General features: G+C 34.7%; 1 protein-coding gene across 4 annotated transcripts in view; it reads right to left on the reverse strand.

Annotated features, from left to right (window-relative positions):
- The window catches only part of rxrab (retinoid x receptor, alpha b), a 73,837-nt gene that overhangs the window by 17,718 nt on the left and 29,545 nt on the right, over window positions 1-26,574 (reverse strand). For 3 of the 4 annotated variants that reach the window (XM_051111320.1, XM_051111318.1, XM_051111319.1), the window contains 3 exons: window positions 9,675-9,940; window positions 2,312-2,462; window positions 1,569-1,748 (listed from right to left, as the gene is read on the reverse strand). In XM_051111320.1, coding sequence (XP_050967277.1) covers window positions 1,569-1,748; window positions 2,312-2,462; window positions 9,675-9,940 — 597 coding nt within the window. Of the gene's footprint in view, window positions 1-1,568; window positions 1,749-2,311; window positions 2,463-3,953; window positions 4,078-9,674; window positions 9,941-26,574 lie in introns of those variants that run through there. The other variant, XM_051111321.1, reaches the window with a different exon arrangement.

Raw genomic sequence — 26,574 nt, forward strand, 5'->3', positions numbered from 1 at the left:
TCCCAAACAATTAAACATTGAACTTAAAAGGAAAGTTGATGTCGCACTGTGTTAGACATGCCTCTGTCCAATCTTTTTTGGAGTGTGTTGCAGCCATGAAAATCTAAATTTGTTCATATTTACAAAATAAAATGAAAAGTTGGCCACTGAAAACATTGGAATTTTTTTCTTTGTACTTTGTACAATTAACTAAAGGTTAAAGAGAATGAACAGATAACATATTCTTGATTTTATGGCATTTCCCAAAACGTCCCAACTTTTCTGGAACTGGGGTTGTAGTAACCCCAAATAAATAAAATAAATAAACAAAATAAATAAACAGAAACAACCGATTAGTTACGCGGACTTAAAGGGGTCATCGGATGCAAAGTTTATTTTTACATGTTGAGGGGCGGGGCGAGCACAGCTCATTTGCATTTAAATGAACAATCCATCAGAATAAGATGATTTTTGCAGAGCTGATTTTGACCAGGTAAAAAGAGTGTTGTTTTACACTACCATTGAGAATTTTTAACCAAAGTATATTATAGACTTTTCGTTAAAACACTAAAGAATCGTATCAACTTGATATGACCCCTTTAATATATAATATACATCAGAATTTATTCGGCAAATGTGTTTCCATCTCCCATTATTTGCATGAACTCTTTTTTGCAAGCCAAAAAGCTAGCGTAAAAACTTTTTTGCAAACTAAGGGATTGTTTTGTTTTTTGTTTTTTAATTAGGCATTTCCATCACTTGTTTCTGATATGATACTTCAGAATGTGCATTAAAAACATGGTGAATGAAAACATAGCTATTGACTGGGATCCCAATCTTAAAAACAGAACATGAGGGATAGTGTAAATATGAAAATCAAAACTTTTTTTTTATCATCCTTATGATAAATCACTTATTGTATTCCTTGTTTGTAAGCTGCTTTGGATAAAAGCGTCTGCTAAATAAATACATGTAAATGTTATAATTTCATCATATTCGGTAATATAAACACTGATAATATTTACAAGATGCATATACAAATACAAAAATTACATAAATAAATAAATAACTTCTTCCAAGCTACTGGAATATTCTCATACATGAAAAATTCTGAATATATTCTGAATAAATACATGTGCATTCCTTTCCCAGTATTCTCTGGTGGAAATACAAGCTCTTGCCATTAAAAGAAATTACTTTTAGATGATTCTAGAAAATGTGTAATTTAATCAACACATTAATCAGTCGCCTTCATTTTCTTGACAACAGCACACAGTGAACTTCAAATGGTAGGTCATTAGTGCTTTCAACCATCTGTACTGTGAACTGATTAATGTTTTTTTTTGAAGTCTTTAAAATGAATCTGCCGCTCCCAAAAAAGTGTTAAGTCTCAAAACTGCCTGTGTCTCATTCAAAAGTACTTTTATTTGGACAAAAGTAGATAAAAATGAACATTAGATATTCAGAATAAGGAATAATATTCAGTTTATGACCGATCCATAATCAGAATATGGCCAAATTCTGATATTATTTGGAATTGTCATGTGCATGTAAATGTACTCAGTCACTGAAAGAAAGAAGCGACGCACCTTCTCTCTTCATTCCCATGGCTAAGCACTTCTGATAGCGGCAGTACTGGCAGCGGTTGCGTTGGCGTTTGTCAATTATACAGTCCTTGTTGTCTCGGCAAGTGTACGTCAAATCCTTTCTCACCGTTCTCTTGAAGAAGCCCTTACAGCCCTCACAGCTGTACACCCCGTAGTGTTTACCTGCCAGCAGACACATGCTTTAGTACTCTTCCCAGCAGGGTTATCTTTAATTGGCATTTAATATCAATAATTCAACAGCACCACATCTGTTTTTGTCACACACTACTTTGAAAGACAGCATATATAGACCAATTTCATGACTGCAGTTTAACACGTACAATAAATTAGATTATTAAACAGCTCTCTGGAATACTTGATTCTGATTGGTCAGTTTGAGCATTCTTTGCTTATGCAATATTGTATGACAACTATTAAAATGTATATGTTGTTCCTGGCAACTAGCCATGCTAGTCTCTTATGTCAGTTAGTGCATATGGCTCTTTCTTCCCACAAAATAAAATAATAAAATCTATTTTCAATCAAATTAATATTTTATGTGGATTTTTTATTAATTTGCTAAGTAGATGGGAAATAACAAATATTTCTCATTATTTATTTATCAATATAAATGTGCTGCTCATACTGTGATAATAGCTATTTCATTGTGTAGTAACAGATACAAATTCCGTAGTGAATTATTGCAGTTTTGAATCGTCTTGTGTTTTCCTGTGTGTGTGTGTCACCTGATGAACGGTCTCCGCAAATGGCACAGATGTGTTTAGTGAGGGAGAGGGATGTGCCTGTGGGCTGCGCTGGGACCTTCATCACCCCGTTCAGACCCAGAGGGGGTTTAATGTCCTCCGAACTGTTGACTGCATTCATGGGTGAACTCAGCTAAAAAAAAAAAAAAAAAACAGATATCAAACCATAATGAAGTTGCTAATAACTGAATTAATGGACTGTTGGAGATGGGAGTAAATCACATATTCCCTTAGATCATTACAGCCTATAAGCAAACACACTGTAACTGTGTGAATCTCATAATTTACATATGACAGAGAAAATTCTGATATTTTTGAATACGCTACTGCTCAAAAGTTTGGGAGCGGTTCGATTTTACTTTTTTTAGTAGTCTCTAATACTCATCAAGGCTGCATTCATTTGATCAAAAATATGGTAATACTGTGAAATATTTTTATGATTTAAAATAATTATTTTCTATTTTAATATGTTTTATGCTATTTATTCCTGTGATGGCAAAGCTGAATTTTCAACATCATTACTCCAGTGTTCTCTTCATAAATCATTCTAATATGTTGATTTGCTGCTTAAGAAACATTTCTATTATTGAAAAAAGCTCCTTAGTATGTTTTGATGAATAGAAACCACTTTTTTTTAAAAATCAAAAGACAAAAACAGTCTGATCCCAAACTTGAATGGTAGTGTGTAATTCCACATTAACATGTCTGTTGGAACAGAATCAGTTGCAAATGACATTTATTCTTAATTGCCCAGAACTGAAGTCACAAAAACTGTGATGACAGACAAGCGGACCTGTGAAAGACTCGACAGACACACCTACAGGAAACATTATGATGAAGGAATGTTCGCTATGTTTTTCTTGAAAGGCTGATGAATGCAATTTTACAGCTTCCTAAAGCGAGGAAAAACAAAAATGATTCACCAACGAAAGTACAAATGATTCAGTCTATCTAACTATTTCTAAACATAACAATAATTATAGTTTTTTTGTCAAAAACAAAAGGCAAAGTGCATGTATGCGTCAAGTGCTGAAAATATCCAATAGTGTTGAAATGTCAAAACATTTAGAGACAGACAGCATGACGATTTGGTTCATGAAGAATTACAGACTACTGTGCTCATTTGAACAAAAACCCTGTCCTGGCATTTCCACACCTCAGATTGTGTCAGCATTATTTTGTTTGCACTATCAAAGAAAATCTGACTCATAACAAATGTTTTTGGTTTACAACACATGCCCACACCTGTGGTCAGTACTACTGGCGTAGATACTGTATGACATCAAAGCCCTGCATACAGACTACTGACATTCACATTTAGCATTACACAACGTGATGAATTAGCATGAAGCTTTTAATCCTGTAACCTAAATGAGATCCTAACTGCTTACCTTATGAGTCAAGAATTAAGCTAAAATGTTACAACAAAATCATACAATAAATCTAAATGCAAATTCACTGCAAACTGTGCCATGTATATACATACTGAAAACAAAAGACCTACCAATGCAATTGTGCTGGTAAAGGAGTGGCAGGAACCCAGATACATACCAAAATGCACACACCTGCACGTAACGTTTACAGTCACATGCACCTGCACACACATGCACCCAAACAGATCTACCTGTTGCCGTCTGCTTCGTGTCGCATGCAGGCATGGCTCTTTTGACATGTCCCGTTCAGTGGCATAATCTATCTTAAGGGGGCTCTTGTCAAATTCTGGTGGGGCATGTGAGCGTACACACATACATCCCCCACTATTTTGGGTAAACTGTAATTCAATATGTTCCTGGATTCTCTGTGTGCCAGTGCCACACGATGGTAGCCTCTAGATTTAGACCAGAGACACAGAGCAGATTAACAGTCTTAACTTTAAGCCCTGAAATAGAGTCTCAGATCCCCACATTCATGCACTCCAGACTCAGTAATCATGAACCGTGCCTAAAAATGCACAGAAAAGCTACCAGCCAGATAAAACATGAAATATCTATACAAATGTAGCTGAAAAAGTAGAGCATGACTCTAGCAACACTAAGGTTATGGGGTTGACTGCCAGGGACTGCATTAATATACAGATTGGATTATAAGTTTGGATAAAAGCCTCTGTCAAATGTCTAAATGTAGGAATCAGAGGTGCCACACAAATATGTTGAAACTGAGGTGAAACCAGTGGAATTCCTCACATGGTGGCTGAAGCAAAACATGATACGACCAATAAACAAAGCAGAAAACCAAACAAAACATAAAACACATGAGACAAAACCTACAAAAAAACTAAACCTAAAAACAAAACAAGAAGCAAAGCAAAGCAAACAAATCAAAGCAAACAAAACAAAACTAAGAAAACTAAGCAAAACAAAAGAAAAACATGAGACAAAACCTACAAAAAAAAAAAAAACAAAAGCAAAACAAGAAGGAAAGCAAAAGCAAACAAAGCAAAACAAAAAACGAGACTAAACCTACAAAAACCAAACCCAAAAACAAAACAAGAAACAAAGCGCAAAAACATGAGACAAAACCTACAAAAAAACAAAACCCAAAAACAAAAATAAAAGCAAAGCAAACAAAAAACAAAAAACATGAGATAAAACAAAAAACAAAACACAAAAACAAGACAAAAAGCAAAACAAACAAAACAAAAACGAACAAAAAATATGAAAAAAACCTTCAAAAAACAAAACCCAAAAACAAAACAGGCAAAGCAAACAAAACAAAAACATATTTTAGCTTGTAAATGATTTAGTTTAATTTTGTTTTTCTTTAGTGAACTGAACTTCACAGGGAAAAAAAAAAAAAAAAGTATGTTAAAAAGCAGCTTTGACATTTTCATAATAACTCCCTTTTGTGTTATGTGAAAAAATGTGGGCATTACGGTTCTCTTAGAAATAATTAGGAAGTAGCAAGACTTTCCGTACAACATATGCCAAATCAGGCTGGGAAAATACAATCTCTTATGGTTCTGTGGAAAGAGCGAATGACTGACATTTTCATAACCATGAGAACCATCTATGACGTCCAAATGAAAATAAGTAGCATGTCCAGAGAGTGGAGACAGACATAATGAGCAGAGAAAAAATAAGTTTTGTTATTGTGTCTTACACCGTAGAGCCCACAAGAGCTGTTGCAAGACAAATCACATGTGCCATGTGATCATCTCATGCCTGCTGCTTTGAGTGTAGAGCTTTTAGAGTTGTTAAATCTGTCCATGAATTAGTGTTGCTGCATTGCACAGTCATGAGATGCTCTGCACATCAGTCTCTGACATAAACATCCCTAAAATAGCATCTGTGCTCTGAATCAAGCTACAAGCCTTTCTCTATATGATGCACATTTGGTTTAAGTAATTATAGGGGGTTTAACACAAATGCATTTACATATGCATATTTACATTTTTAGATAAAGAAGTTTTACATCACAGAAAATGTGAGTGAAAATGTGAGCTATTAGTTGCAATTTTAATTTTTTATAAACAAAAATTAAATCCTCTATATTAGTAGGTGGTACACTACTGTTCAAAAGAACAGAAAGATTTTTAAGAAATGCATACTTTTATTCAGCAATGGTGCACTGAATTGATCTAAAATGTAAGAGAAAAGCAGCCTTGGTGAACATAAGAATTTTTTTTATATATATTTTTTTACTTACTGACCACCAAAATTTTGTTTTAGGTAGTATATTAAAAAAGAAAAGTGTACTTTTGAAAAGTTTTTTACTGATCCAAAACTTTTGAACAGTAGTGTACGTGCACAAAAGTAGCAGCTAACTGGTCGTTTGCGTATCTGTCTGTATGTATGAGGAGAGAGAACTGGCTGGGTGTTAAAAGAGTTTCATTCTGACACACACCACATGGCTAAGCTGCAGATTTTAACAAGCCAGCTCATTTCCCGTGCGATTGGGCCCTGACCAGGCCCCAACTGGGCCTCTTCTGAACCCATTTAGCATGCCAATAAAAAGTAGAAAGCCCATGTGGCACACTAAGGCCGTGTTTGACACCATGCGGTCAGAGATCAAGCACTCTGACGGGGCTAATGAGGATGAATGGGGGCCAGGGCACCTCCAAGACGCCACTCCTTAAGCCCATACGCCATTACTTAAGGCAACATCATTAATGTGAAACTCCCCCCTCTCCATTTAGTAGCCAAATTAAAGCTGTCTGACATGAAACCTAGGTGGGGGAAAGAAAAAATGAAGTCCATTGTGTTTATGCCAACCCAAACTTGTTTTTAATGGGAACTTGTTTCCATTTCAGGGTACAACAGTAACGACTCAACACTTTACTACTGGTAGTGGGAGGGAGGCGATACGAAGGAAAAAAAATGTTCAGATGAAACCCTTCACAATAACATGTTCATAACGAGTATAGCGTGTGGTTTATCTTAAACTATATTGCAGGGATTTCAGTTCTCATATACCATCTGGTGTCTGATAAAACCCTGCGGTCTTCAAATTAATTTATAAAAGGCTGTTATTTGATATGACTTGAGTAAAACCAACTAAATGGTTTTACCGATTCTCAAATGACTCTGGCAGGCACTCAGTGATTACATTATGCCAAAGTCTGACTCAAATCCATCTCGCTTATCTCTACAGATTCAAAGCTATATGTTAATGATTACATTTGTATTTTAAACACACTCATATAAAGCATTTCTAGATCTTCAGTCCAATGAAAAAAAAAATTAGTGTTCAAAACATTTTTGTTCAGTCAATTATATCATCATTTCTTTAAAACATGCCTATATGTTCCTCTTTACACTGCCACAATATTGCCATCAAATGACAACATGCTACTATGAAAAGTATTTAACTAATAAAATAAATGAACAATGTGACAAATTCTCATAATTCTTCTAAAATTAAACCTTTAAACGTCAATATTAATTAGTATTGTAACCAAAAGGTAACATCTGAAGCATTTACTTTATTATTACTTTTAATGACATTTTTATGCTGAAAAACACAATTTTGATGTAGTTAATGAGAGTGTGTGAAGTAAGGCTGTCACAATTCCTAGATTCAATTCGAGTACTTGATTTTAAAAAATCCTTAATAGCATTTTGCCTGTGTCGAGTATCTGGCAAAATACTGGAAGTGGTGCATTCCAGGAACAGGAATCCATGAAATGCATTATTAGACCGTTCAAAGGCTGCATGATATATTAAACCCATTTAAAAATCAATTTAAATAAATATACGCGCTTTAATTATTACCATGCACCATTACCATTTTTTTATTACCACCACACAAAAAAAATAAATAAATAAAAATAAATATTTTACATAAAAGATGTTTACATATAGTCCACAAAAAAAAAAAAAAAATTAATAATAATAATAATAGTTGAATTTATAAAAATGACCCTGTTCAAAAGTTTACATACAGCTGACTCTTCTGGGGGTGAAAACTTTTTGAATTTGAAGATATGGGTAAATTTGACTTATTTTGTCTTCTGGGAAACTATAAGTATCTTCTGTAGCTTCTGAAGGGCAGTACTAAATGAAAAAATATGACATTTAGGCAAAAGAAGAAAAATGTACACATCTTCATTCTGTTCAAAAGTTTACACCCTGGCTCTTAATGCATTGTGTTTCCTTCTGGAGCATCAGTGAGCGTTTGAACTTTCTGTAACAGTTGCATATGAGTCCCTCAGTGTCCTCAGTGTGAAAAGATAGATCTCAAAATCATACAGTCATTGTTGGAAAGGTTTCAAATACACAAAAATGCTGAAAAACCAATTTGTGGGACCTGAAGGATTTTTCTGAAGAACAGCAGGCAGTTTAAGTGTTCAGGACAAATGAGGGACTCATCAACAACTAACACTAAACAAACAAACAAAAAAAAAAACAGCTGCTGTGGATCATTCAGGTAACAACACAGTATTAAGAATCAAGTGAATGTAAACTTTTGAATGGGGTCATTTTTATAAATTCAACTATTATTTTCTCTTGTGGATTATATGTAAACATCTTTTATGTGAGATATCTTATTCAGGTCAGTACTAAATAAAAATAACATGCATTTTGTATGATCACTCTTATTTTGGTAAAATAATTAACATTTTGCAGATTCTGCAAGTTGTATATAAACTTTTGACTTCAACTGTATGTATTCTTCAATGACTAAAATCCAGCTTAAAGTTTATTCGAAACTAGTAAGAAATAACACTGATGCAGCTAACTGTCACATAAAACAAGATCAGGAGTTCCACATGAAATTACTCTAATAATTTTTCATTTCACTGAAGCGTACACAAGAAATAACATGTTCTTCTCTAAATACTTGAGCACAAATTCCTACTTTAAGGGTTTATCTGTTTATTTCTTATCTGTGTACCCAAGAAAGTAAAAAACAATTATCTACATATGTGCTTAAATATAAAAGATCTAACCAAGCTATTTTCCTGGAAACCAAATGTAGACAATAATAATAAAAAAAGTGGAATTACATCACTTGGAAACTGTAATATTTCTTGTATGATGTCTCATAAAACCCAGCTCATATTGAGAGGGATTTAACAGAAATCCAATAACACCACAAAATTTTTACAAGTAGCTGCATTTTCCACCAATGAAACGCTGCTTCAGCAGAGCCTTTTAAGCTATGTGTTATTAAATAAAGCCCAATCATAAAGCCGATAGCGCTGATGTTGAATTGATTCGATTTTCTGTGAATAAGCAGAAGACTGCAGCCTGCGAGAAAAGCTCATTTGAGGTGATTTTTCAAAACACCACTAAACTCTGATTGCTAAAATTAATGAGGTAAACATTGCGTACGCATGTGTGCGCCATATGAAAAATGCAGTGAAACTATTTATGCATTTCTAAAGACCTTGAATGTCCAAACTTTATGATTACTAGCATTTTTCACCGCTGATAAATTTTAGCACAGCTTTTTGAGCTCTGAGTTATGCAGACAGCCTTCGCCACTATTGCCAAATCAATTACATTTGCTACGAACAAGCAGATGATCACGTCTCTTTGTAGCAACAAAAGCCCATTAAAAGCAATTTCTCAAGACCCTACTAAATCGTCTGATTGATTAAATAATGATGAATAAATGTTTGTATCGCTCTGTGTGATTTTGTGCATCATGTACTCATGCAATCAAACCCATTTGCGCAATCAGACTCTTTAATATAGATCTTTAATTTCCAGCAGAGTTCAGGTCAAGTTTAGCCAATTCAGCAGGAAAATTCAGTTCAAGTTCAGCCCGAGCGCACGCTGAAAAAAATATTGATCCGCTGCGAGCCTCTAAAAGAATCTGCAATAGTACTCTGCGCCACAGCCCACAGCAATTCATGCTGAAGCTGTTGAATAAGTCCACAGTAAATGCAGCGATGTCTTACCTGTGGGCTCAGACTGGGTCTGAAGGTCATGCCGGTGGAGGACGGGCCGCTCATGGAGGGATGGCCCATGGGCGAGCTGATGACGGGGAACGGTGAAGGTAGGCCGTTGATGGGTGAGCTGAGGGTGCTGATGGGCGAGTGCAGCTGACCCGGGCTGGAGCTCATGGCGGATGGGCTTAGCAGGGGAGGGTGGAGAGGGTGGTTAGTGATGCCTCGGTGACCCGCGGAGGAGCTCAGAGGAGACGACGAGAGCTGACCGGAGGAGTCTGCAGGACGAAGAGAGGAAAAAAGTGTTAACCCACACAGGAAATTTCAGGAATATTTTGCTTTGTGAGGTAAACAATGGCATTGTGTTTTTGTGCTGTTTATTGTTGAATGAATGCTGGATGAATAATGTAGAAAAAGGTTTAAGAATGTGAACAGAATGTACAAATACCTGTTCATTTTAAAAGCTCTTATCACAAATGGACACATTTTTTTTATGAGTTTTATGGACATTTTAAGCATTTCTTCTGCTCTACAAACTTCCACTCTAGTCCAAAAATACCACATATTGAATCTAAACAGCAAAAATGTTGTCCTTTTTTTTTAAACTGTGCAATTAAAGTCCCTTTAATTCAAGGGGTCAGAGAATGGAAGCCCATTTCTGCCACTGAATAAAAAATAAAAAAGGTAATTGCAACTATTTATCTCACAATTTCTGACTTTTTTTCTCGAGTTATAAAGTCAGAATTGTGAGATATAAACTTGCAATTTTAACTTTTTTTCTCAGAATTGCATAATATAAACTTGAACTGCAAGATATAAACTCACAATTTTGAGAAATAAAGCCAAAATTTCAAGATATGAACTCACAATTCTGACTTTTTTCTCAGAATTGCATAATATAAGCAATTGCGAGTTATAAAGTCTGAATTGTAATACATAAACTCACAATTCTGACTTCATAATCATTGCGAGCTTATACCGCGCAATTCTGACTTTATAACATGCAATTGCGAGTTGTTAAGACAGAATTGTGAGATATAAACTCGCAATTCTGAGAACATATCAGTCTGTTTCCACTCCTCAAAAATGAACTTTATAAGTCGCAATAACCTTTTTTTATTTTTAATTCAGTGGCGGAAATGTGCTTCCATATCAGAGATAGTGTAATAAATAAATAAATAAATATGACAAATAACATAGTTTAATTATATTAGATTAGACTATATTGTAAAATAATATAGAAAATAATAAAAATAAATAGATACAATAAATGAAATATATTACAGTTATTTTCAACGCAGAATGTCATGGAAATAATGAAATGATAAAACATTATATTATACTAATATTAAAAATGTTAAATTGTATAATACCATGTAAAAAAGTATTAAATTGATCAAATGATCAAACTTTTACACTGATTAAAAATTTCTATTTTAAATAAATAGTTCTTTTGAATTTTATATTCTTCAAAAAAATATATATATATATTTTTAAATATTAAGCAGTACAACTGTTTTCAACTCTAATACTAACAAGTGTTTCTTTAGTCACAAAATATTATAGTAATTCTAAATGATCACGTGACATTGAAGACTGGAATAATGGCTGCTGAAAATTTTGCTTTGTATAATAGAAATAAATGACATTTTATTTCATAATATTACTGTTTTTACTGTATTTTTCATCAAATAAATGTAGCCTTAGTGAGCATTAGAGACTTTGACAAAGGCAAATAATTATCATGTATTTAAGTAAGAAGTATAATCATGAAAATGATGTGTAAGGACTCGTACACACTCGTTATGCTCTTTGTCTTTGTTTGTGTGTGTGTGTTTGCTCTTCCATATGCACATATATAGGAACAGTCAGTTGTTTTGTTGACACTGTCTGCTCTAATAACACAGTGGACTTCAGCCACAACTTGCCTTCTCTTTACAGAGATGGTAAACACATGCTGAGAAAACACAGAGGACTTAATTACTCATCCTTGTTTTCCCCCAACAGCTACAAGACCTTGAGTAAAAATGAAAACAATATCAATCTTCCCATACATGCAGCAACACATCTCAGGAAAAGGCCAATGTTCAAGTGTCATAGCAAATATTGTACTGAAACATCATCGTCACGTCGGCTTATTTTCTTACTCTCTGTATTGTGAAACTTTCTGAAGGCCATTAGTCACTCAGCGTGCTTCTCCAGAAAAAGAAAGTCTGTAATATGATTTTTATTCCTGTCTATTGAAAACAACAATCAAGTTATTCTATTGAAATCAGCCAGGCTCTTTTATATCACATGTTCTAACAAGTTCAGAGAAAAGTAACCTATTTCCTCTAAAACTGAAACTACAGTGTGAGAAAACAAAAGGATTGCTGATCAGAACATTATGTTTCATATACAGCTGTGCGGATCATTGAGCCAATGAGATTGTTACTGTGGGTGGGTCTACCTGTTCTTTTTTTTTTAAAAATTGAAAAATACATTTTCATGTCACGACTCACATCTGGTTAGAACATGGTGTGCAGCTGTTACATCAAGAGATATAAAACAAGTTTACAGTGACTTTAAAGGAAAACTTCATCCAAAAATGAAAGTTCTGTCATTACTCACTCATAACCTGTAAGAATTTCGATCATCTTAAAAACGCAAATTAAGATATTTTTGATGAAATCTGACAGCTTTCTGACCCTGCATAGACAGCAACACAACTACCACGTTTAAGACCCAGAAATGTAATAAGGACATCGTTGAAATAGTCCATGTGACATCAGTGGTTTAACCGTAATGTTGAAGCTACGAGAATCATTTTTGTGCACAAAGAAAACAAAAATAATTACTTTATTCAACAATTTCTTCTCTTGTCAGTCTCTGAAGATGAACGAAGATTTTACGGGTTAGAAACAACATGAAGATGAGCAATTAATGACAGAATTTTCATTTTTGGGTCAACTATCCCTTTAAGTTTATAGAAAATCCATGTTAGGACTGAATAGTGGTGATTCGTAGTAGTGATGGGAAGTTCGGATCATTTTACCGACTCGGACCTTTGAGTCTCGTTCAGCATATGACTCGAAAAACCCGAAGACTCGAAACAGGTGAACTAATTCCAGTACAGAACCTAATATAACGTTCAAAATGAACGAATCGTTCAAGAACGACCCATCACTAATTCGTAGCATTGGGGACGCGCATCCCAGAGCCTGTGCTTCACAAGCTTTTGTGCTTAAAAAGTATACAAATTTTTATTTTTCGAAAAAAAATGACTGATCGTTTTGCTAGATAAGACCCTTCTTCCTTGGCTGGGATCGTTTAGAGCCCTTTGAAACTGCATTTAAACTACATTTTGAAAGTTCAAAATCGGGACACCAGTGAAGTCCATTATATGGAGAAAAATGCTGAAATGTTTTCCTCAAAAAACATAATTTCTTTACAACTGAAGACAGAAAGACATGAACATGTTGGATGACAAGGGGCTGAGTAAATTATTTGTAAATTGTTGTTCTGGAAGTGGACCTCTCCTTTAATCGTGATTAATACACACATGTGCATCTATATATTTAAGAAAAATTTTATATTTATATATTAAAAATATTTATATATAATATCAATGATATGAACAGAAATATATACATGTAAATAAGTCAAAGATGAAAAAGGGTTTAAGCATAAAAAGTGTAATACTGCTTTAAATAGTTCTTGTTGTTTTTCTTTATATATATATAAAAAGTTTTCTTTTCAATTTAATTGCATTTTTAATTTTTTTGTTTTGTTTTTCTGAGCAAAAAAAAAAAAAAAATCATACCTGTTTCACTCATTTACAGAAGACACCCACTAAAATGTCATTAAGTGTAACAATCTTGTCAGGCATATTTACAACAAAAATCAATTTATGGCATAATAAAAGATGAATTGCTTTCACCCTAAATACTAATTAGTTAGTTGTCAGTAAGACTTTCTTACTCATTTAAAACACAATACAATTTAATATGCTTTAATATGCTCCCTTATACTTTTATATATTTTAATATGTACTTGTCAGAATAAGCATGTTGTTTACATAAACATTGTGTTACACTGAATGACAATGTAACATTATTCCAACCAAATTTGGACATTTTCTTCTCCAAAAACTCATTTAAAAACCTTAAAATGTGCTTTTTGTGGACATAAAATCACTTTTGTAAATTTCTTTGGATGTCTTTGACCCAAATACATGTAAATATATACTCAAAATATATACCGTATATGTGTGCATTTATATATACAGTGGGTACGGAAAGTATTCAGACCCCCTTAAATTTTTCACTCTTTGTTATATTGCAGCCATTTGCTAAAATCAATTAAGTTCATTTTTTTTCCTCATTAATGTACACACAGCACCCCATATTGACAGAAAAACACAGAATTGTTGACATTTTTGCAGATTTATTAAAAAAGAAAAACTGAAATATCACATGGTCCTAAGTATTCAGACGCTTTGCTCAGTATTTAGTAGAAGCACCCTTTTGATCTAATACAGCCATGAGTCTTTTTGGGAAAGATGCAACAAGTTTTTCACACCTGGATTTGGGGATCCTCTGCCATTCCTCCTTGCAGATCCTCTCCAGTTCTGTCAGGTTGGATGGTAAACGTTGGTGGACAGCCATTTTTAGGTCTCTCCAGAGATGCTTAATTGGGTTTAAGTCAGGGCTATTCAAGAACAGTCACGGAGTTGTTGTGAAGCCACTCCTTCGTTATTTTAGCTGTGTGCTTAGGGTCATTGTCTTGTTGGAAGGTAAACCTTCGGCCCAGTCTGAGGTCCTGAGCACTCTGGAGAAGGTTTTCGTCCAGGATATCCCTGTACTTGGCCGCATTCATCTTTCCCTCGATTGCAACCAGTCGTCCTGTCCCTGCAGCTGAAAAACACCCCCACAGCATGATGCTGCCACCACCATGCTTCACTGTTGGGACTGTATTGGACAGGTGATGAGCAGTGCCTGGTTTTCTCCACACATACCGCTTAGAATTAAGGCCAAAAAGTTCTATCTTGGTCTCATCAGACCAGAGCATCTTATTTCTCACCATCTTGGAGTCCTTCAGGTGGGCTTTCATGTGTCTTGCACTGAGGAGAGGCTTCCGTCGGGCCACAAAGCCATAAAGCCCCGACTGGTGGAGGGCTGCAGTGATGGTTGACTTTCTACAACTTTCTCCCATCTCCCGACTGCATCTCTGGAACTCAGCCACAGTGATCTTTGGGTTCTTCTTTACCTCTCTCACCAAGGCTCTTCTCCCCCGATAGCTCAGTTTGGCCGGACGGCCAGCTCTAGGAAGGGTTCTGGTCGTCCCAAACGTCTTCCATTTAAGGATTATGGAGGCCACTGTGCTCTTAGGAACCTTAAGTGCAGCAGATTTTTTTTTTTTTTTTTTGTAACCTTGGCCAGATCTGTGCCTTGCCACAATTCTGTCTCTGAGCTCTTCAGGCAGTTCCTTTGACCTCATGATTCTCATTTGCTCTGACATGCACTGTGAGCTGTAAGGTCTTATATAGACAGGTGTGTGGCTTTCCTAATCAAGTCCAGTCAGTATAATCAAACACAGCTGGACTCAAATGAAGGTGCAGAACCATCTCAAGGATGATCAGAAGAAATGGACAGCATCTGAGTTCAGTATATGAGTGTCACAGCAAAGGGTCTGAATACTTAGGACCATGTGATATTTCAGTTTTTCTTTTTTAATAAATCTGCAAAAATGTCAACAATTCTGTGTTTTTTCTGTCAATATGGGGTGCTGTGTGTACATTAATGAGGAAAAAAAATGAACTTAAATGATTTTAGCAAATGGCTGCAATATAACAAAGAGCGAAAAATTTAAGGGGGTCTGAATACTTTCCGTACCCACTGTACATAAGAAATATACACAGTATATACACATATATTTTGAAACAAATCTTTTATTTTGGATTCGATTAATTGTTTGACAGCACTTGCACATTAGTTGAACTGTTTTTTTTTTCTTGTTTTTCACTCAAATGTAAAATAATAAAGCTGTTTTCAAATTTATGATAGACTTTGTTTGTTTTGAATATAAAAAAATATAAATATATATTTCGCTGAATTATCAAAGGACTAATTCTGTTTCTATGATATAAAATTACTCCTAGGAAAGATTTAAAAGGATAGTTTATCCAAAAATGATATTTCTGTCATCATTTATGATCCTCATGTATTTCCAAACCTGCTGTATAACTTTCTTTCTTGTTTTTTTTCTACACAAAAAAGATATTTTTTAAAGAATATTGGAAGCCAAACAATTTTGGTCACCATTGACTTCCATGATCTGGTCAAAAGACCCCCAAAAACACTGAGATATATCTTCATTTATGTTTCACAGAAGAAATAAAGTCACACAGGTTTAGAACACATACATTTTCAGTTTTGGCTGAACTATCCCTTTTATAATGCACATAACAATGTGAAACCAAACCACTAGAGTATCCGAGCAGCTAGAGTAAGTTTAAGATTTGTCAGGTTGGATTTACGCCAGGAATTCTTTCCTCCAACCCAAACCAGCCCTGCAGTCTGTCAGCAGCATTTCTTCATGAGAACTCGAAAGTGGTGAATGGACATGTTGAATAGTACAAAAACGTATCTAAACCGAGCGGAAAGCTCGCGTGCGCTCATGTTTCCTTTCAAAGATCTGGCTGAAAGCCCTCGCTGGACAGTTTCAGTGGGTTTTGATCTGGTTTCCCACCCCATCTACATGACAGAGTATGAGTCTGCAACAAATGACGGCTGCTAATGTGTGTCTCTGATGACACACCACACACATGAACACACCTGCTCCTCTGCCAACATATAACAGCCCACAGCACTACACAACTTGTGGGCACAGGCACATACAGGCACGTACAGTACATTCACATAGGCTACGAACATCAACACACACCGATGTACACATTCCCAGAGCACTGGAAGAACATTTCAGATCATAAACAAGGTGTGTAGGAAGATCATTAGACAGCTCAAAGTGTATTCCCCCCTCTCTCTCACATACACACCACAAAACTAATTCTGAATGAGAACCGGTGCTATTCTGAGGAGCAGAGAATTGTGGTTTTCTCCCTAGGATGACCACATGCTGACAGCAAGGCTTGCAGCTCAAATCCATCGTCTGAAAACTACAGCATAAGTATGACTGGTCTACAAAATACTTTTAAACAATATTCTCTCAGAAACTGTTTTTAAATTTCACAAATAATTACAACAGTGTATTGCAAGACTCCCGTTTCACACACAAGTAGTATAATATATCCAGTTTCAAAGCGAAACCCTTGAATACACAGATAATGTCATTACTGTCTCAGCCCTGAGTTTTGGCTCTGTTTTATTTTAATATAGACAAGCAGTAGACGCTCTGTGTCAATTAAGAAAATGATTTGGTCTTATCATGTAAACACAACAATCTTGACTCGACCGCTGTATAAATACTGCCACATAAAATGTTTACACAATCGCCACAAACACCTACTCACTGAAATGTAAATCAAGGGTGGGAGATAAACAGACTAGGGGATATGGATATACCGCCAGCCTAAGCAAAATGTATTTGAGCAAAACATCGTTACAGTTCGCTAATGAGGCAGCAAGAAGCGGCGCACAGGCCTGATTAGTCAGAGGATGAGGGATGATGTGAAGGCAGAGCAGAGCGTTGACTTCATCACAACACACTTCTGAACCGCGTGGACTCACAAATGGCAAGATCAGAACTCACAATGATATTGAATTTTATTCAAGCAAACACTGTAAAAAAGGATTGATTTTGACAGTAAAAGACAGTAAAAATGGTCCAGTAAAAACCTGGTAATTGGTTAACAGTACGTTTTCGTACTATATACAGTGAATAACTGTAATTACATTTACAGGTTTTTTGGAAGTGAAAAAGAACAAGTAATTGTATAATTTACAGTGAATAATTTGATGTTTCACATTTGATGTTTTTTTGTTAAAATAACGGTTTCTTCTTATTTTAATACAAAATGCACGCTATTTTTTATTTAGTTCTGACCTGAAAAAGATATTTCACATAAAAGATGTTTACATATAGTCCACAAGAGAAAATAATAATTGAATTTATAAAAATGACCCTGTTCAAAAGTTTACATACACTTGATTCTTAATACTGTGTTGTTACCTGAATGATCCACAGCTGTGTTTTTTTGTTTAGTGATAGTTGTTCATGAGTCCCTTGTTTGTCCTGAACAGTTAAACTGCCTGCTGTTCTTCAGAAAAATCCTTCAGGTCCCACAAATCCTTTGGTTTTTTAACATTTTTGTGTATTTGAACCCTTTCCAACAATGACTGTATGATTTTGAGATCTATCTTTTCAACTGAGGGACTCATATGCAACTATTACAGAAGGTTCAAATGCTCACTGATGCTCCAGAAGGAAAAACAATGCTTTAAGAGAAAACTGAAGGTGAAAACTTTTGAATTTGAAGATCAGGTTAAATTGAATTTATTTTGTCTTCTGGAAAACATGTAAGTATCGTCTGTGGCTTCTGAAGGCCAGTACTAAATGAAAAAAAAAAAGAGAAAGATATTTAGGCATCTTCATTCTGTTTAAAAGTTTACACCCCTGGTTCTTAATGCATATTTTTTTTTCTTTCTGAGACACTATGAGCGTTTGAACCTCCTGTAATAATTGCATATGAGTCTCTCAGTTTTTTCCACAGTGTAAAAAGATGGATCTCAAAATGATACAGTTATTGTTGGAAAGGTTTCAAATACACAAAAATGCTGAAAAAAAACAAAGAATTTGTGGGACCTGAAGGAATTTTCTGAAGAACAGCAATCAGTTTAACCATTCAGGACAAACAAGGGACTCATGAACAAAACACTAAACAACAACAACAACAACACAAAAAAAAAACACAGCTGTGGATCATTCAGGGAACAACACAGTATTAAGAATCAACTTTTGAACAGGGTCATTTTTATAAATGTAACTATTACTTTCTCTTGTGGACTATATGCAAACATCTTTTATGTGAAATATCTAATTCAGGTCAGTACTAAATAAAAAATAACATGCATTTTGTATGATCGGTCTTATTTTGGTAAAATAATTAACATTTTGCAGATTCTGCAAGGTGTATGTAAACTAGTACTTCAATAGGTTGCTATATTAACATAATATCAGTTAATAAAATTGTTGTTGTTTTTTTTTTTTTTTTTACAGTGAATTTAACTTAAGTCTGTAAAACCTAAAATACCATATTTTTGGTATTTTTTACAGTAAAGTTCTTGTGACCACAGCTGCCAGTATTTTACTGTAAATTTTAGAGGGTTTTTTTTACAGTGCAGAAAGAGTGAGAATTTTTATTGGTAGTTCAACCTTCTAATTTGTTTTAATTTAATTTAATTTTTATTTTTTTATGAATTTTCATTATATTTATTCATATTATTATTATTTTTTTTTTTTACTATTTTTATTATTAATATTATTTTAATTAGTTTTATGTAAAACATTTTGAATTAATATTGTATTATTTATGTGCAATATAAAAACCTTGCCTATATTACTTTATTTTATTATTTATAATAATAAATGCTAATAGACTGATTATTAAGCAAATTCAAGCTTTACATTTTATATATGTTTTAAATAAAATTTCATTAAATAATTTTATTTTATTTTATTTGTTAAAATTGCATGTTTACTCTATCTCTACTATTATTCTACCAATGGTTAATTTTGCAGAGCTATGCTGCAAATGTATTGCCAAAATAAATTTAAAATTTTGTGTCAAGCCAATATAACGGCGTGCGCACACTAAATGCAAAGCAAATATTCTCATTTTCTTATTTTAGATGTCATCTGTGCGAAAATCATCACATAATTTTCTCTATTTTCTGATACAAACGGAGGTGTCATGCGAATTTTCCACTCAAGCTGAAATTTTTCAACTTGCACGGAAGACACAACTGAGGCATATATCGCTCATTTGTGTCATCCAGTTCACTTCGTCTATTCACGTCTTTGTATTGATTTTGTATGTAATCTATTTGCTTTTTTTGTGCATACATCAAACTGAACGGAACTGAAGCTGAAAGAGTATGAGTGAATACATCTTGATATTTTCTTAAGAAATGTTAGTTGGTTAGAAATGTGTTTGTCATATATAACTCACCACTGCAATGAAGGGTGTTGTTGGTTATTTCCAGGTTGTTTGGAGTGTTTTTCAATGTCTTGCTATGCAGTATGCATTGCTGTAGTGGTTGCTAAATCTGGTTGCGAAATGTCTCTATGACTTCTTGGTCCCTTCTTAAATGCAAGCCTATATGGGATTTATTCACCTGTTTTATCATCTGCTCGGCATCTGCCAGTGTAAGGGTTATGCCTTTGTTTAAATCCCTTTTTCCTACATAAAAGACCTATTAATATAAAAATGCACGGTGATGAGTAATTATTGACTCAGTACTGTTGATGAGGTCAAGACACGGTAACTCTGCAGATGATTACGGACTGATCTTTTCAAACAGGTACAAAACAAGGCACTTGAGCAAAAAGCGGGGTGAATCAGTCGTAAACAACCCAGATGAGTCTGTTTTCAATTCACTCTGAGCTTGGCAGTGCTACAGAGTCATTTGAATATAGAGGAAGAGAGTGGTTTCGTGGCTTCCTACATTCAATCAGCACAGTGTTTAAATCAAACCCTCGCTAATGTGTTTAGTCTGACGCTTCCTGAGCACCTTATTTCTTCTCTCTGTTTCGTCTTCCTTCACAGATCTTCACAGATCTACACAAACACAGGCTCGTACCACACAGTGCGTGTGGTCATCAGGTCCAGGAGGGACATTTAGTCGACATAATATGCATTACATGCTCACTCACACACACTGTCTCTCTGTTTCTCACTCTCACACATAAACACTCACATATGCTTTCATATAGTCATACGCACGTATCCAATGCACTGAGAATTAATTACCTTGCTAATTTGGTGACATACTGTAGCAGTCTGGACTAAAGATTCATACGACCGTTTCAAAATCCCCAGATAATCAGCACTAAAGGAAAAATGCAGTTGTTCATGGTGGTGAGTAATGCAAAACAAGCAGAAAACATAATAACTAATGTACATGATTCATCTCCGGCTGTCACTTTTAATGAAACCTTGAACAAAGACAGGATAAATATTTTGAAACTAAACATCCCGGATGTCCTCGACAGGTTTAAGCCTAGGTGAGACACAAAAACTTTCGAATTCTTTCAAATTATTTCATGACAAATGACAAAAATGTGATGACGTGCTCTGAAATTAAAAACAGATAAACAGGACCTGCGATTTACAACGCTTCTCATCCTGTTCAGAGAAGAAAATGAAAAATGATCTGATGATCTCTATGGATCAGCATTTGCATTTTTTGTCTGGTGGTATAAACTAGAGACAGCCACTGAGATATCTAAAATATTCATGATCCTCATTCCCCCTCTGGGTTTTCTTTTGAAACGACCACCATGATGTTTCAATCTCAGTTCCAGAGAGAATTCATTTTTAAACAAGCTTTTATCTAAAACTGACAGACAGAGGCTGTACATCACGTATGTGACAAAGTGGTCAGCATAAAAATGTTTTGTGAACAAGTTCAACTGGATGCTTGATATAAATCTTCCTGCTTTCATTTAATTTAGTATCACTGAGAAATTTCATATGTGAGTGACTAATAGCAATCAACATCTCAATAGACGCCAAGTTCCCACACTGATTCCCATGATTTTACAACTTTTGTTGGCAGAGATGGTGACTTGAGTCTGGGACTCTCAGATGATAGATGTCAAAAATTTTATTGTAGACTTGACTTAGACGTTACTTTCATTTTTGAAGAGAACGCGCCCCCGATCTACATAAATGTGACTATGTTCGTGCAAATCATTTGTGAACCAGCTTCACCTACAGCAGAAGTGAGTATAAGGGTTTTTTATGCATCTTTGCAAATTGCCTTTTATAATAATGTGCTAGTTCACAGTTTTGCGGCTAAACGGCTAAATGTGGCTAAAGTAAACATACTGCAACAAAATGCTTTTCTTACTTAGATTCTTTATCTTGTTTCCAGCCAAAATGTCTAAAAATTCTTAAATCAAGAAGGATTTTCTGTACAAGCAAAAATTATTGTCTTGTTTTCAGAAAAAAGACATCAAATTTAAGTGAGTTTTTGCTTAGAACAAACAAAATAATCTGCCAATGGGGTAAGCAAAATAATCTTATTTTAAGCAGAAAACAAGATTATTTTGCTTCCCCATTGGCAGATAATTTTGCTTGTTTCAAGCAAAAATTGACTTGTTTTTTCTGAAAACAGGACAATAATTTTTGCTTGTCTAGAAAATCCTTCTTGATTTTAGAATTTTTAGATATTTTGGCTGGAAACAAGACAAAAAATCTAAGTAAGAAAAGCATTTTTTGCAGTGGTACTGCTCATCACCCCACAGAAGAGAGGGGCGGGGTGAGCAGAGCTCATTAGCATTTAAAAGACCATGCGACAAAACAGCTTGCTGTGACAAGGGCTGATTTTGACAAGGTAAAAAGGGTGTTTTTTACACTACCACTGAGAAATTTTAATCATGTATGTATGTTAGTAAGTATGTTATAGACTTCTCATAAAGACCCTAACGAATCATATCAACTTGTGGAAAATGGACATCCGATGACCCCTTTAAAAGTACATAACAGTATCACATACCTTTTTTTAAGTAATTTAAAGGGACAGTTCAACCAAAAATGAAAATTCTGCCATGATTTAATCACCCTAGCTGTATGACTTTCTTTCTTCTGTCAAACATAAAATAAGATATTTTGATATGTTTTTTCCCCATACAATAAAGTATAAAGTATCTTTAGCAGAAGAAAGAAAACAATTCAGGTTTGGGACGACATGAGGTTGAGTAAATGATGACATAACTTTCATTTTTGGGTGAACTATCCCCTTAAATTATCAAGGAAATGCCCAAAAATGTTACATACAATACATGTTTGATAATTAAATTATTTATTTCATTTTATTTATTTATTTTAATCTGATTTGAAATTTAGTTTGGACTCTGCATCAGTGATTTGCTGGTTCTTGAACAAGACTGTTGTCAAACAAAGAGTAATACATTTTTTTGTTATGCCAGTAAAACATACTTAATCTAACTGAATGTAAAATAATGCATTTATTTAGGTATTTATTTCTGTAGTAAAGTAAAAGTGAGTGGTGCAAAACATTTCTGTATGCTCTGCATGGTTGCTAGGCAGCTACTAAGGTGTTCTGAGTTTTGATATGGGATTTTTATTGTCTGCTGGGTGAAAATCATACAATAGGTTCAGCTGCTTAAGTGGTCATATCGCTCCTCAACAAGCCGCACAATTCACGTCTATAGCCAAAACTGTGTAGGACGAGTTAAAGACCAAATCCATAAGACCTTTGGTCATCTTCAAAACACAAATTAAGATATTTTAGATGAAATCCGAGAGCTTTCTGACCCTTCACAGACAGTAACGCAACTGACATGTTCAAGGCCCAGAAAGGACTTTGATAAAATAGTCCATGTGACATCAGTGGTTCAACAAGCTACGAGAATACTTTTTTGTGTGCAAAGGAAACAAAGATAATGACTTTATTCAACAATTTCTTCTCTTCCATGTCTGAAAACTGCCAGATTTCATCAAAAATATCTACATTTGCGCTCCAAAGATAAACAAAGGTCTTAGAGGCAGTGATGGAATAACGGCGTTATAAATAGACGCTGTTACTAACGGCGTTAAGTTTAATTTTTCAGTTCATATGAATGGATGCGCAGCGTACCTGTATTTGACAAACAGTAAACTGTAGTGTGAAGGCACACAACTCACCGTCGCTTTGTCTCACACACACGCAAAGAAAGATACAGCGAGAGAGTCTTATATACCATGCAGAATTGACCCGCTACATGTAAACGATATGCTTCGTTGTATTTTCCTCTTAAAATAATACAGTTCCCTTGGAATTCTTCAGCTTTTAAGAACTGCCGGTTTCTCCGGTAGCAGGCAGAACAAATACGCAAACGGCAATCTCATTGGCTGGCGCTCACCTATTATCGCCCCTGTTTTGATTTCAGCAGATCAGTTCAAGCGAACGCAGACAATGTGATTAATATTGATGAACCCAGCAGCTCATGGACCCATTACTAACTTAGTTACTATTTGTGAGAAGTAACTAGTAACTAATTGTAACTAAATTGGAAAGACATAAGGGTGAGTAATCAATAACAGAATTTTCATTTTTGGGTAAACTATCCCTTTAAATACTCTGCCCAAATACAAGCGTAACCCTAAAATCTGATTGGCTGATAGGAATACTGTCTTGGTACCACCAAGGATGTTGATCCAGGAAGCTGCTGCAAATTTTTGAAGTTAGAACGGATTGTTTTAGTTGAGCTAATATAAGCAGCAGAACCCAAGGTGATGCACCTGTTTAAATCTCTAGTTGACTGTGTCAGATATCAGGCCAAGCATCTGCTGTCCTTGTGTTGTTGGCATGCTAAATGAAACATTTTCTTCATATCATTTGCAGAAACCTGCAACTCATGCTAGCAGTGCTAATGTAAAGGCTACAGTCAGAGCACAGCTCCAGTGTCTGTGTGATTTCAGGGCATGGGAAGCTGGTCCCTGAAACTCAAATGTTATCAGTTTCCTCTACAAGACTAGAGTGAATGAGACAATCAGATAAGCGTCTCTGTAGCGCAGGGAGAAAGCTCGCTCTCTATAAGCCACCTGTGAGATTGAGCCAGCGCTATCTGACACACTCGGCTACACGTGTTTGCACAGAGATGGACAGATATGAACCGCTGGTACGGAGAGAACTGCTCCAGGAGTCCAGGGGCCATACAGTGAACATACAGTGGCAACGTGTCTGAATAGATCACAGACATTACATGCTTTGAACTCTGAATGAATGACTGATTTTAAATATGGTCTAGTATGACTGACTGAAATTTTTATAAGATAAGACTAAACTGGAGATTTTTAAACTGGGGTACATGTATCAGAATGGATATTTGGGAATATTAAAATAAAATAACAAGAGAAAATTAGATTATATATAATAAGAATTAAAATTACCATTCACGATTAAATTAACCTACATTTTAAATATAAAAACCTAAAACATTTTTTATTTTAGATAGATGGCAAGACATTTCTCATTTACATTTACTTAATTACTAAAATTACTATACTCTCAGAAAAGCAAAATGAATTGCAAAATGTACTGTCAAAATTATTTTTGTAAAAGTACAAAACATGCAAATTTAAAACAAACAAACAAACAAACAAACAAACGTAATAAAAAGCTCAAAAATAATAATAATAAATTAAATCTAAAATATATCAACAATGCTAAAATAACATTGATGTGTGTACAATTGTTTTAATTAAAAAAAAATTATTGTACACTATATTTACATTTACATTTTACCTCTAAAAGTCTGGAATTCAATTAACTGAAGTATTTGAAATAATACTTGCATTATATTAAACTAATCACCAACCTAAGGTTTGAGTATAACGAATGACTTCCATCAGCCACAAATAAAAGATTCATGTCTGCTGATTTGAAGTGTGCTGTAGATTATAAGCTTCTCCCTCTATGCCTGACAATAGACCATCATCTCTACAGACTTCTTTATTCTCTTTCTGCTTTAAATCGGGACAGAAGATATCCTGTCATTCTCTCTCAGTGTATCCCTCCAGTAAGATCGCAGGCTGTCCCACTTTTAGGTTTCAAACACACACACACTCAGACACACTATTGCACAATCACCGGTGGGACTGGATGTCTGGCCTGATGCCCTGAGAACTGGAGCTTATACTGTGTGTCTGCCAATCTGAGCCCAACAAGCTGTTTTGGAGGGAGGCATGTGCATTTCATTTCATTCTCACAGACCATCAATGTCCTGTGAAAAGGCCAATCTAAACCTCACTCACTGAAGAGTCTTCTGAAAAAAGCCTTTGTCACATTGCTTTTGTTAAAAGATCAAGAGTAACTGTTCCCAGATTCTCCAAGCAAAAAGAGCAAGAATACACAATGAAAAATGATATTGTTTTTGATACAGATTAGTGATTTGTATTGCAGATAATGTTAATTTTCTTGATCTCTTCCTTTTGACTGAAGTTAAAACAGAATTGATAGGTGCAGTTTAACAGTGGGATGTCAGAAATGAGATAATATTTCATTGTGACTGTGCCAGAGAGATAAAGAGCTCAGCGAGACCTCAGGAGCTGATTAAAGCTGATATAACTCCAGGACTGATAGCTTCCCTCCAGCTTCTGTGCTCCTCTAAATGCCATGTGTGCACCATATCCACAGTCAGAATTATGGAATTAGATTGAATATTGAGATTTGCAAACTGCTGCTTTTGACTAGGTTCATGAATTTTTTCTAACTACTTTTATGATTTTTTTGAAACAGATTTCTGCTATCATCATTTATTTTTGCTACTTTTCAAATGTGTTTTATGTATGAATTGTATTTTGTTCTTGTTTTTCAATCACTTTCAAATGTTAAATAGCAAGCACTGTTACATCTTTAAACTACAGTATGACAATCTAAAATGAGAGTGAAATAAACATAATATAATTTAGAATTTCAATACAAATTATGACTATGCCTCAGGCAGGGTTATTATTTGATAATAACAACATCTTTTCATTTCCAATTACGTTATGTACTAAAATAACTAAAACTCTTTAAAGCATAAAAATCTATAAAAATCAATAAATATATACATACATGCTCAAGGATAATATGACTAAGAAAAATATTTATATTCAATGTGATTTCATGATAATTTGTATGTATTTTACGTAAAATGTGGTTCTGCAAAACATACATTTACTTATGTTTTAACAAACACT

The sequence above is a fragment of the Labeo rohita genome, chromosome 5 (assembly GCF_022985175.1).
Source record: "Labeo rohita strain BAU-BD-2019 chromosome 5, IGBB_LRoh.1.0, whole genome shotgun sequence".
Lineage (NCBI taxonomy): Eukaryota > Metazoa > Chordata > Actinopteri > Cypriniformes > Cyprinidae > Labeo > Labeo rohita.